Below are 14,472 nucleotides of genomic sequence, written 5' to 3'. Positions count from 1 at the left end.
TTTTTATTCTTGCACAGACTTTTCAAATGTCCCCCATATGTCAATAAAACAGTTTGTCATTTTTATTAGTCAGAATACGTCAAAAACCAATTTTTCTCCAGAAGTCTCTTAAAAAGAGAGAGAGAGAGAGAGAGAGAGAGAGAGAGAGAGAGAGAGAGAGAGAGAGAGTTGTCTTATAATAAGAGCCACCTTATACTTGGGTAAATATGGTAATTTACACTTCTTTACCCCCTCTCAGGAACTAGCAAGGAATTGGATAGCTTCCTTTGAGAAGAATGCCATAAAATTCTATTGGTAACTATTTTGGTGTGCACTGATTGCCAGCAGTTTCAGGGTGTCTTTGATAGACACAGTTTATATTGTAGTCACAGTATTTGTCCCATTGCTAGTACACACTTGCATGATATTTCCTTACACTTAGACAATAGTTCCTTGATAAATAGTTTTAAATTTGTGTCATTCTGTTCATTGTGGTCAAGAAGATTTGCATACAGAATTCCTACCCCTCCCTCCAAAAATCTATTACCAACACAATGAAATTTGTAGTTAGGTACACTATTTCTGCAGCTGCAAATTACGACTTTATTTGAGACTGATATAAAGGTAAAAATGAACAACTTTTTTCAGTAACATAATAGTAAATACTACAGAAAATGACATCAGAATAAAATACTGTTACAGTTCAATAAATAATCACCTGGAATGATAAAATGATAACTTCTATGCAGATATCACAGATAGGTAGGCAAAGAAATTAGTATGAAAATACTGAATGTGCAATGTTTGAATATAAATTTATATTATAAATGATGTGCACTTATTTCCGAGTGCAATTTGAAGAAGTAGGCAATACAATATCCATATAAAACTACTGATGTTAATAAAATAACTCTAATTCATAAATTCCACATATAAATATCTCTGCATAAATAAATCATTGTATATGCTATAAAATTGTAGGTAATGTGTAATGTAACTTATTTCTTCTTGCTTTTCCCAAGAGTAAGGGTGTGGTGACTGGAAGACATCTGCTGCTGATACTGCTGCTTCCTCCGGTTAAACTCAATTATTTCATCTTCCAGCTTCTTTCTCGTTTCATCCAGTTTCCTCTTTTCTTCACCATGTTCCTTCTTCAACTTATCAAATTTTGCATGAAGCTAAAACATAAAGGAAAAGAAGTATTTAACAATGTAAAGTGAAATGTATTAGCTGATAACTGAATAAAATACACCATATAAATCAAAGATATATTTCCATCAAAGGATGCTAACCACTGTTAAGAATTATGGGTGTGCTTAAATGGAAAAAGTACGCAAATAGTGACCTTATCATATATTTTCTGCATTTTGTGCCTTATTAAGTCTGATACTTTACACATTCAATTACGAAAAACTGATGTTAAGTACTTAATTCACCACCCGACTCTGTATCTTTTGTAATGTTTACCTACAGTAGTTCCAGTGTCTGATGTTGAACAGAATAGTGGAAATAAAATGCACACAGGGAACAGGTACAAAGGGTGAGGAAATGGACCAAAATTAATGGAAAACAAACTATAAGACTATCAGACCAGTGGAAGTGAGTACTGAAGAAATTGAAGAGTTGCAACTAGAATGACACACCAGAAGCCTGCTATATATTCATCATTCTCTAGCAATATGAAAATATATGGAGAATTATTTATTCCATAGTCCACTTCAAGAATTACTTACTTGTAATCATGTGCCTGAAATATAGGGATAGAGGAAATAAAATTAAAACTGTACATTTAAAAATTCTCTGCAACAACTTTGGTAAATTTGTTCATTATAAAGAAATGTGCGAAGGATACTTAAAGGTGTGAGTCTCCTTCATCCACTGGATTATACCACATAACAAAAATTTGAAGATTAACAGTGGTGATGCAGCTGGTGATGACGCAGCTGACGCAGCAATAAATTCAGCCAATATATTATACATATGGTGCACTCAGTGTTTAGTCTAGACATCTGAGGATAGCAAAATTGCACTCCAGCTTCCTTAAGGGGTAATGCCAGTAATTCAAATATCTGGATGAAACACTTGCTATAACTGTGACACACACTCAAAGGAGACGTTATATTTCCATTTCTATAAGCTGTAGTAGAAGTATACTTTTCCACAATGGATTTTACAGTCAGTTTAAACAAGGCACAAAATCACCAATACAATTCTTTACATGAGAGCAAAGGCAGTTAAGAAACACATAATAAACAAATAATTTGTAATAGTGCATTGTAGAATCTCTTTCAATATGACCAAATTTCTATGTCCATGTCTTTTGTCTGCGCAGCTCTTAGTACTACTATACTACTGACTATAGACATTAACACCATGAATTCTGTATGCATGATATTCACAATGCATGAAATGAATTCTCCCACCTAGACAAGAGAGATATTGTGATACACCTGCAAGAAGTATACTGAAAATTATGCAAGCATAAATAATAGTTACAAGTAAGCAAAGGTATGACATCAAACAATAAAGGTTGTTTAGGAGCAGGTACTGGACAATTTTGTTATGATAAACAAAATTTCATCTTTGTCACAGGGTGAAAGATGAAAGCCAGTTCGTATTTGATTTATATTCACAATACTATGAAGATGTAAATTCTACCTAACAAAACTGAAAATAGTAGTTACTGATACAGACAACTCAAATTTCACAACACTAACAAGGGAAACATTTAGTGGTAAGAGAACCCAGTGAACAGCACATCAAAAACAGAACACAGATCAAGCATGAAAACAGGAAGAAGGTGTACGGAACTGTAAAAAAAACTTAAAAACAGTGAACGGTCCAAGGGCAAGCATGCAACATAGGGCAGCATGCAAGAGCTACGGCATCGTGCTTAAGCAGTCACGGTGCTGAACTGCCATGCGGGATGAGCCCTTTTAAAGCTCCCTCGTGTCAATCTTCCCCCCCCCCCCCCCCCCCAAATTTGTGGCTGTGTCACAATGTAATGTCCGTTTGCAACAGCGAAGTATACGGAAGGGACCTATAATTATTCTGCACAACTACTCTATTAGTAGCCGAAAGGAAGTGGCTTTCAAATAAGAACCACAAACATTTGATGACAAGGTGACAAGTCAACTGAATCCTCCAATGGAAACATGTCAGCTGTATCATACATTGCATTAGGGGCAGTACATGTGCCATATGATAGGAATCTCTTACTGATGCACCTAATTCGTACGCCTGGTAAAGTGAGTGAGATATGCCTCCTTGCCAGATTTCAGTGTTTGTACGAATGTGAATATGATCACTCCCACGGAAATGATGAAAAAATAACAGTTTGTCACATAAGCTGCAATAAATGAACGCAAAAGTTTCACAATCACAGAGTTTCTCTGCACTCTTTCAAAGCACACGTTTCTAATGTTTTTGACATTGTGTTCCATTTTGAAAGCTTTGAATCTTGAATTCTTTTGCTGTAATATAGTTCAAACCTGTTTATTTGTTGTTTTCATTTCCGTGAGACATATATTTGGTACCTCGCCCGCTTTCACTATTCATCTCATTTACTAGGGACAATAACTTATTCTTACCACGACTCATACTTTATAACCAACGTATAGTATGACAATTGCCAAGACTACAGAAAGAGAACAAACATTTCAATGATTGGATGCACTATTCATAATGTTGTGAAAAAAATAAATAAATAAAATAAATGGTTCAAGGGAGTTGCGAACACAGCTCGTCCGCTTTGCAGACCAACAACATGACAACATGACCATGATGCCACTGCTGTGCAATGCCTCTCAATATTGGATTTGTAAATTTTGGCCTCTTCACTGTTCCTTTTCATTTTTTTTTTTTCACAGTTCAGTACACCTTCTTCCTGTTTTCATGTTTGATCTGTGTTCAGTTTTTGATGGACTATCCACTGGGCTTCGTCATCTCCATGTAAATACTGCAACCTGCATCCTTCTGAAACTGTTTAGTGTATTCATGCCTTGTATTCTCCCTCCACGATTTTTACACTCCACGCTTCCCTCCAATACTAAATTGATGATCCCTTGATACCTCATAACATGTCCTACCAACCGATATCTTCTTCTAGTCAAGTTGTGCCACACGTTTCTCTTCTCCCCAATTCTATTCAGTACCTCCTCATTAGTTACATGATCTACCCATCTAATCTTCAGTGATCTTCTGTAGCAACACATTTCCAAAGCTTCTATTCTCTTCTTGTCAAAACTATTTATCGCCCATGTTTCACTTCCACACATGGCTGCACTCCACACAAATACATTCACAACAGACTTCCTGACACATAAATCAAAACTCAATGTTAACGAATTTCTGTTCTTCAGAAACACTTTCCTTGCCAAAGCCAGTCTACATTTTATATCCTCTCTACTTCAACCATCAATTTTGCTTCCAAAATAGCAAAACCCATCTACTACTTTAAATGTCCCATTTTCTAATCCCATTTTTCAGCATCATTTGATTTAATTTGATTACACCATTATCCTCGTTTTGCTTTTGTTGATGTTCATCTTATATCCTCGTTTCAAGACACTGTCCATTCCGTTCAACTGCTCCTCCAGGTCCTTTGGAGTCTCTGACAAAATTACAATGTCGTCAGCAAACCTCAAAGTTTTTATTTCTTCTCCATGGATTTTAATTCCTACACCAATTTTTTCTTTTGTTTCCTTTACTGCTTGCTCATTATATAAATTGAATAACATCGGAGATAGGCTACAACCCTGTCTCACTCCCTTCTCTACCCTTGACTCTCATCCATCTGGTTTCTGTACAAGTCGTAAATAGCCTTTTGCTCTCCCTGTATTTTACCCCTAGCACCTTCAGAATTTAAAAGAGAGTATTCCAGTCAATACTGTCAAAAGCTTTCTCTAAGTCTAGAAATGTTAGCAACATAGGTTTGTCATTCCTTAATGTATCTTTTACGGTAAGTCGCAGGGTCGGTATTGCCCCACGTGTTCCAACATTTCTATGGAATCCAAACTGATCTTCCCCCAGTTAGGCTTCTGCCAGTTTTTCCATTCATCTGTACAGAATTTGTGTTAGCATTTTGCAGCTGTGACTTATTAAACTCTTAGTTTCGTAATTTTCTGATCTGTCAACACTTGCTTTCTTTGGGATTAAAATTAATATATTCTTCTTGAAGTCTGAAGGTATTTTGCCTGTCTCATACATCTTACTCACCAGGTGGTAGAGTTTTCTCAGGGCTGGCTCTCCCAAGGCTATCAGTAGTTCTAATGGAATGGTGTTTACTCCTGGGGCCTTGTTTCGACTTAGGTCTTTCAGTTCTCTGTCAAACTCTTCATGCAGTATCGTATCTCCCATCTGAACTTCATCTGCGTCCTCTTCCATTTTAATAATATTACCCTGAAGTACATCGCCCTTGTACAGATTTTGCACTTCCTGTCGATCTCATTTTTGAGAAGTTTGTATTGCTTTCTGCCGGCTTCATTTACTGCATTTTTATCTCTTCTCTTTTCATCAATTAAATTCAATCTCTCTTCTGTTACTCACGGATTTCTACTAGCCCTCGTCTTTCTACCTACTTGATGCTCTGCTGCCTCCACTATTTCATTTCTCAAAGCTACCCATTCTTCTTTAACTGTATTTCCCCTGTTCTTGTCAATCGTTCTCTAATGCTCTCTCTCAGACTCTCTACAACCTCTAGTTCTTTCAGTTTATCGAGGTACCATTTCTTTAACTTCCACCTTTTTGCAGTTTCTTCAATTTTAATCTACAGTTCATAACCAACAGATTGTAGACAGTCCACATCTGCCCCTGGAAATGTCTTATAATTTATAGCCTGGTTCCTAAATCTCTCTCTTACGATTATATAATCTATCTGAAACCTACCAGTGTCTTCAGGCCTCTTCCACGTATACAACCTTCTTTCATGATTCTTAAACCAAGTGTTAGCTATGATTAAGTTATGCTCTGTGCAAAATTCTACCAGTTGGCTTCCTCTTTCATTCCTTATCCCCACCCACTACTTTTCCTTCTCTTCCTTTTCCTACTATTGAATTCCAGTCCCCAATGACTATTAAATTTTCATCTCATTTCACTATATGAAAATATATTTATCTCGTCATACATTTCTTCAATCTCTTCATCATCTGCGGAACTAGCTGGCATATAAACTTGTACAGCTGTGGTAGGCGTGGGCTTCGTCTCTATTTGATTACAATAATGTGTTCACTATGCTGTTCATAGCAGCTTACCCGTGTGCCTATTTTCTTATTCATTATTAAATCTACTCCAGCATTACCCCTATTTGATTTTATATTTATAACCCTGTATTCACCTGAACCAGAAGTCTTGTTCCTCCTGCCACTGAACTTCACTAATTCCCACTACAGCTTTAACCTATCCATTTCCCCTTTTTAAATTTTCTAAACTACCTGCCCGATTAAGGGATCTGACATTCCACGCTCTGATCTGTAAAGTGTCTGTTTTCTTTCGCCTGGTAACGATGTCCTTCTGAGTAGTCCCTGCCTGGAAATCCGAATGGAGGACTATTTCACCTCCAGAATATTTCACCCAAGATGACTCCATCATCATTTAACCATACAGTAAAGCTGCATGCCTTCAGGAAAAATTACAGCTGTAGTTTCCCCTTGCTTTCAGCTGTTCGCAGTCCAGCACAGCAAGACTGTTTTGGTTGATGTTACATGGCCAGATCAGTCAATCATCCAGACTGTTGCCTCTGCAACTACTGAAAAGGCTGCTGTCCTCCTTCAGGAAACACATGTTTGTCTAGCCTCTAAACAGATAACCCCCCTCCCCATTATTGTTGACCTAAGGTACGGCTATCTGTATCGCTGAGGCACCCAAACCTCCCCAACAACAGTGAGGTCCATGGTTCACGGGAGGAGGATCCACTGGGCTATCTTACCATTAAATCTGAATGGGGCGTGATAGGGAGTTTCCCTTGTAAGTTACAAATGTGTAGTTTACCATATGAGGTAATACAGACACCGTATAATGATATGAAGCATTAAAAAGAGAAATTACAGAAAAATGGCTTTACCCGACAAAATGATAACTGAACCATAGCAAATGCTAAAGCTGTAAATTAGTTCAAAGCTGATGTGTGGTGTTCAAACTTGCTAATTACTATAATCCACATGTAAAAGGCAGCTATGAATGTCCACTAGGTTTGTAAAATGTTTAATGACTGATCTGTTTTTTATTTCCTCTTTTATTGATGATGAAATGGGTGGTAGACTTTGTTATTAATCTTCTGGTTTTTCCCTGGTGTTATATTGTTCTCTTTTCTTCCGCATCCCATTTTCTGACAAATATATCAAGAAATTTTCTTCTTGTTAACAAAGTTTTCTTTACAGATAATCCATCCCACAAATGGACTAATAAATTTTACATTCACTGTTTACGGTCACATTTGAGACACATTTTAAAATGTCACTGGAAAGTGTAATGTTAATTTCATTTTCATCTTGATATCTGCTTCCAGTTCTTGTTTTTGTCTTTTTCCCACTAACTGTACCACTGATGAGTTTTGCAGTCAACTACTGATACTTACAGGATATCAAGAACACTGTCATTCTGGAAGATACTTCTAAGTACAGAATGAAGCAGATCATCAGGAATGCTGCTCAGAGCTGCTCAACCCAATAATGACTTTTCTTGTTTGACTGATTTAACCAGTGGATGATGAAGTATGAGAATCTTCCATTAGGCTGCTAAGTATAGATGTCACTTTACATGTTAATACTGTACTGGTAAGTCCTGGATGAAACACAAGTAACGGAACAAGTAAAGGTGACTATACCTCATATAGCTGAGGCACTGAGCCATTGTTTAGCAGGCTCACAAACAAGACTGGAAATGGTGCTGACCTTTTGGACAATGTTCTTTGAAGCTAAACACACTGGTTTTAAAAACCTTATGTATCAGGTGAATTGAACCATCGTTGCATACATTTGCCAAAGGGGAATACAATAAAGTGAGTTAGAATACAATTTTAAACATGGCTTACACCCATAACTGTAAATAAATTTTCAATATATAACAATATAATGAAAAGGTAGTTGCTACTCATCATACGGTGGAGGTGCTGAGTTGCAGATAAGCATGACAAAAAGACTGACAAAAGAGCTTTTGGCTACCAAGACCTTTGTTGAAAGAAGGCAAACCGCACGTGCGCACACGCACACACACACACACACACACACACACACACACACACGCACACGCACACGCACACGCACACGCACACGCACACTACCACCACAATCTCTCACAGCTGAAGCCAGACTATGAGCAGCAGCGTATGATGGGAGATACAAGTGGGTGGGAGTAAGGAGGAGGCTGGGGTGGGGAGGGCGGGGGGGGGGGGGGGGAGAGCAGCACCCTGCTATGCCTCCCTGTCCCCACCCCAGCCTCCTCCCTACCCCCAGCCAGTTGCCTCTCCCATCACGCACTACTGCTCATCATCTTGCTTCAGCTGCTAGCGACTGTGGTCATGTGTGTGCGAGTTACATTTGCGCGTGCGCACGTGTCTGTGTTTGTGTTTCGACAAAGGTCTTGATGGTCGAAAGATCTTGTGAAAGTATTTTTGTTGTGCCTATCTGCAACTCAGCATCTCCGCTATATGGTGAGTAGAAACTATCCTTTTCACAATATTGTTACATTTCCTCCTGCATTTTCCACTGCTTGTTTTTCAATGCAAGAAGTATACAACTACCCGGCTGCGTAAGTTTAATGTAAAAGACCTTGACCAGGTTTCAGTACCACTAAGATTATCTTCTTCAGAAGGAAGTTACATAAACTGCATGATGTTAAAACTGTAAACATACATGATGAGCAAAAGAGCTCAAATCAAAATAAGGAATAAAGTCCTCAATGGAAACAGTAAAAATTGTTACACAAGTACAGCTTGTTGTCGACTGTGTGAAACCAAAGAACAGGTGAGAGTATTCAAGTATTTTGAAGTTGGATTACGAAAGACATGCATTGTAAACAGGACATCAAAGTCAGAATGGGATTGGTTAAAGAGGCATTTCAGAAGAAGAAAAGACTCTTAGCAGTTTGAATACCAAATTAAGAAAGTGACGAGGAAAATGCCGGAGGTGGAGTGTGGCATGGAGTAGAAACATGGACACTGAGAAAGCAGAACAAGAGGAAAACTGAAGCTTGTGAAACGTGGATGTGGTGCAGAATCGTTTAGATCAGCTCGACTGATGAAGTCAGGAATGAAGAGCCACAGAGAACAGTTGGAGGGTGTCGCTAACAATGAAAAACAGGAAACTAAACTAAATAGCACATAATTTGGGACAAGATTACCGTCTGATAAAGGCAACTGAAGGTTTCACTCTGGGGAATAAAGGGAAGGACAGAAGAAAATGCTGGATGACATGAGAAGGACACTGCTACAGAATGAAGAGGAAAGCACAGGGTAGAGAAGTATAAAAAAAATATAAGCCCCCAGAAGGCAGATGACCCTGTGATGATGAAACAAAACAAAAATATTTGGCAGTTCCAAATTAAATGGATGAAGTCTGGACAACTTTTGATGCACTGAAATATCTTAGAAATATTAAGTACACAATTTTTTTATATGATAAACTTCATTTTGGAAAGCAGATGCTCAGTTTTGTTATTAAAATGAATGAGTGGCATGATTAGTCAAAATCTGGACCTACTTGCAAAACACCGTCACTAACCCAATTGCTCCCATATATACCTGTGTATAAGGTGTATAACTCTGCATTATTACAGAGTTGGAAAATAAGTTAACAGTCGTAACTTAGAGATTTGCAAGGAGATAAATACGGCAAGGTCCTAGATTTTACATGGCAGGCAATTAAGAAATGTCTAGCATAGTGCAAAAGATTTGTTGCATACCTCCTTTTCTGCCTCTCTCAATTCTGCCTCCTTCTCCTTTACACGTACCACAAACATCTGTCTCATTTCATCCTCTTTTTGTTGTAGTTCTTGAAGGTGAGTGCTGCGTTTTGTTTCAAATGTTTGCTGGAAACTTACAGGCTTGTTGTCAGAATCAACATCACTAAAGCCCATCTGGAATCATGACAGAATTTGTTATTTTATATTGCACTGTGAATTCTTCTGGAATAATTGGATTTATAGCTACTGAAGAAAAGTGAAAGAGAAAAGGAAATGCAAGGGTCATTCAATAATGAAATAGATAAAAACAAACAGTGTGAAATCCATTTTGGAATAGCAAAGATATTACGAAAAGATATATTGCTACTCACCATAAAGATGACATGTTTGAGCTGCAGAAAGGCACAACAAGAAGACTGTTATATATAAGCTTTCGCCCACAATCTTCTTCAGAAAAGAAAAATGCACACATACTCACTCAAGCAAGCACACTTTGCACAAAGATGACCACTATCTCCAGCCAGAATGCAACTCAAATGTATCAAATGTGAGCAACAATCTGGAGTGGGCAAGGGAATGGGAGGGACACCGACAGAGGGGGGGGGAACTAGAGGAGGCAGAACATGGCTGCCATAGACAGTATCAGGAGGGGGGGGGGGCGAGTGGAAAGGAAGGAGAGGGACACAGAAGGGGAATACACAGGCAGAGGGCAGCACCATCAAAGGCTGGGTGACCTGTGAAAAGCAGCCATGTTGAACCAGCTATACTGCAATCATTGCTCAGCTTTTTATATTGGGATGACTACCAACCAGCTGTCCATCAGGATGAACAGCCACTGCCAAAAATGAGCCAGGAACAAAGGGGACCATCCTGTGCCACAACATGCAGCTGAACATAATATGCTTGATTTTAATGGGTGGTTCACAACCCAGGCCATCTGTATCCTCCCTTCTACAATTACCTTTTCTGTAGTGCGCAGATGGGAGTCATCCTTATAAGACATTCTCTGCTCCCAAAACCATTCCGGCCTCAACCTGTGATAACATACTGTCTCAACAGCCTCCACCCAACAGTTCCAAACCCTCTGTCCTGGCACCACCTCGCAATTCACCTCCCATCACCCTCACTGTGCACTGCTCTCTGCTTGTGAACCCACTGGGCTTTTCCCCTTGTCTGGTCCTCTCCTCTCCACTCCCCAGCCTCCCCCTCTTCCCCCACAGCCTCACGATACAGAACCTAGCAGCCCTGTTGTGCTACCTCAAGTCCCCGTATGCAGTGTTGATTCCTCTTCCCCCACCAACATTCTACTATCCCTGTCCCTTCCTAGTCCCACTCCAGATTGTTGCTCCCATTCTGACCAGAGTGGCCGATATATCGGTCACGTAGGTGTGAGATGTGCTTACTTGTGTGAATGTGTGCGCATTTTTCTTTGCCGAAGAAGGCTTTCGCTGAAAGCTTTTATGTAACAGTCTTCTCACTGAACTTGTCTGCAACTCAAAAGGTCATCTTTACGGTGGGTAATAACCTTTCAGAATATTGTTGAAAAGACGAAAACATGTAGTTAAGGCAATACCAAAAGCAAAGTACTGAAACTTTTGTAAGAATAAGTTGCAAATCTTGTTTGATTAAAACTTACATAAACATAATGTCTAAGCTCTTAGTTATGATGATGTGTGTGAAGAAAGTACTTTTGAAGGACCATGTTCAATGATCAGATTTTTATTTTTGGAAGGTGTACAACAGTTAGAAATATTTTCTCAGATGAAGGAACAATATGGTGCTAGCTGCACGAACCATCTGGGTCATTCCATGTCAGTTCAACCAGGGGTTCCAGCTCAAAGTCTCAGATTTGATTGAAATTCAATACACTAATTCTACCATGTGTGGAACACTCGTGTACAAAGTATTAGTTTCCCCTGCCAATTAGTTCCAGAATTATGACTTGTGAAAGAAGGTGGCGCGACCCGGAAACTGCAACCCGCATCTGGCAATCTATCTTCAGACCCAGCTTCAGGTCTTAATAACTTTGGAACTATTCCACACAGTCGAGTGAAATTTTTACAACCAAATAACATCCATTTAGAGAACACACTCCCTGAATCAAAACACCAACAACATATTTCTGAGGGAAAATAAAAAATTCCAAAATGTGATTAAAAGGTACATATTGTAGGTGCCCTCTACGCCAAATATAATTCACTCAAAAAGGGTATACATTTTTTTTGTGGTAAGCTTAATGTGGCCTAAACACACACAGATCTCATCATGCCCATATCAGTCACAAAAACTGAGTTACATGAATATGAAAACACAAAAATTTGAAAAATTACCTGAAAAACATCGATTTTCGAAGTGTGGTAGCACTAAAGGGACAAGTGGTATCCAAGCCAAATTTCACACACTGCATAAGTAGACCATAATGATATATATCTCAAAATTTCAGCATGTTATTGCATGACATTTGTGTGCAATTGAAGTTGACAGATGTATTTGGTGATGTGGTCATTGTTCCACAACACAGTTTTGTAAAAACATATCGTAAACTGTCCTGCCTCTTCTTATCCTCTCCCACGACTGTTTAATCACTAAGCAAGAACATATAGAAAGACTAACACAATCTTTCATCAATGTTTACTGCACCTTAACTGCTAAAAACCAGTTGATTGTGCTTCGAACAGTTCTCCCACACTTTAGCTACTGTACTCTGTACACTGAGTGGCAAATTGTACTGTCTTCCTGACACTGTGGTAGGAACTGGAACTGTTATAAGAATATGTTCAAAAGGAATCCAACACCTGTCTGCCAAACATGGCGAATGAAATCATCTTGCTGGTCTTGCTGGTGCTATGAAGTTCACAAATACATCACCTTCTGCTTCACAGCACTCTGCAACACATCCTAAGTACCATTTGTCATCATAAACAGCAATAACATATCAACTTGGTTGTATGTTGCTGCTTTTGCTTCTGAATCCTGAGTCAGACACACTATGAAGACACATGTTGTGCATGAGCCTATAGTTATAACCGGACAGTCTGCTCATCTGCACATTGTCAGGGCCCACTGGAGAGAAGTGATGATGGCTCCTTGTGCCTGCACCAGTTTTAACATGTTCTAGTCTGCTTTTTAGCAACTCTTTGCCTGATTTCACCGCATCTTTCGAAACATAGAATGATCGTATGCCAGAGATATTTTTCTTTACCCAGGTAAATAATTGAAGAGGTGTTAGAATGTGACTTTCTGTAGGGTGCTGCAGACTAACTCATGATGCCATGCTCTTAATGGTAGCACCAATACCATCACATACATTTTTACCACGACTTGTTGCGAAAAAATTCCATTCTGCGTGAATCTGAAAATCATGGTAATGCATGCATAAATTTTTGAGATTTTTACAGTTTTTGTACTGACTAGCTGCCCCATCACTGAATATTTCGCAAAATGTATGTGAGGCAGATTGTTTTTCACATATGCCATGACAGTGCAAATGTGGGCATAAATTGCAATGGCAGCATGAATTAAACAGTCACTAAAAACAGGTTCATGACATACACATCACCTGATTCACCTCTATAGCAAATCGCAAATGGCTGGAGTGTTGTTTGACTGTTGTCCCAGTGATATCCTTGGATGGCATATTGAACTATAAATGCATAATTTTCAGAAAAGTCTACTATTACTATAATTTCATCTTGTTTCAAATTATCCTTACAAAACTGGAGATAAGCCGATTGTGCTGTTGCTGTGAAGCTGTGTGTGGGTCAGTGTGTCCGTTTTCTGACAAAACATTTCAACACAATCGTCCACTGTACTTTGCTTTGTTTCAAGACTTGTGAAATCCATGTGTGTCCATTGTTCATAAGAAACAAGTTCATCGTCATCCATAAGGAGTTCACCATAAAGTTTGTTATTCATGTGTTCTGCAAGATTTGCCTTACCAGGACACTTTTCACACCTGTGTGTCATGCACTGGTAGGAACTGATGTCACACACTAGCAACTTCATTGCACCTTTGTAATCCAGACCAGAATCCTTTATAGCAGCAAACATCAGCTTAGCATTTCGATGGGTCTCACATACACAAACATTGTGTGTGCCTCTTGCACTTACACGCACAACCCATTTTGGTCGAAGATTGAAAAAAGATGAAAAACCTACTTTGGTATTGGGATACGTTTCCTTGAATTCTACATATAGTTCTGATATGTTGCATCGCAACAGTCTTTTTTGCATATGTACACGTACATTTCTCATTTTCACCGTTACATAGTCTCTTTTTTTCCAGGCATTATTCAGCTGTTGTCATTATTTTCATAAAACTCCGACACTAGCACCTTTATTTCTGAACTCGATTGCTTACCCTGAGCCCGCTGAAGTTGTGGAAGCACTCCTAGGGTTGCTTTTATTTTCCTAGCTTGCTTTACCATATATGTAGAAACAATGAATTCCTTTGCAGTGTAGTCAATAGACCAGCTGGAAGGTGCAAGGGTAATAATAGCTACTTTTTTCCTGGCGTGTGGATATGGCACATTTTTCTTTCAAATCATGCACAGTTTTGTCCAAATCAGAGCATCTCTGGCATGATTTCTGTTCCTT

General features: G+C 38.8%; 1 protein-coding gene across 2 annotated transcripts in view; it reads right to left on the bottom strand.

Moving 5' to 3' along the window:
• Window positions 1-564: 564 nt before the first annotated feature.
• LOC124804861 (septin-2) overlaps window positions 565-14,472 on the bottom strand; it is a 50,893-nt gene continuing 36,985 nt past the window's right edge. For both annotated transcript variants that reach the window (XM_047265220.1, XM_047265221.1), the window contains exons 8-9: window positions 9,877-10,050; window positions 565-1,157 (exon numbers count right to left, since the gene is read on the bottom strand). In XM_047265220.1, the coding sequence (XP_047121176.1) occupies window positions 978-1,157; window positions 9,877-10,050 (354 nt within the window). In that variant the 3' untranslated portion in view covers window positions 565-977. The remainder of the gene's footprint in view (window positions 1,158-9,876; window positions 10,051-14,472) is intronic.

This window comes from Schistocerca piceifrons, chromosome 7 (genome assembly GCF_021461385.2).
Source record: "Schistocerca piceifrons isolate TAMUIC-IGC-003096 chromosome 7, iqSchPice1.1, whole genome shotgun sequence".
NCBI classification, from domain to species: Eukaryota; Metazoa; Arthropoda; class Insecta; order Orthoptera; family Acrididae; genus Schistocerca; species Schistocerca piceifrons.
Note: the sequence above shows the minus strand (reverse complement) of the source record. Positions and strands in the feature narration are given on the sequence as shown.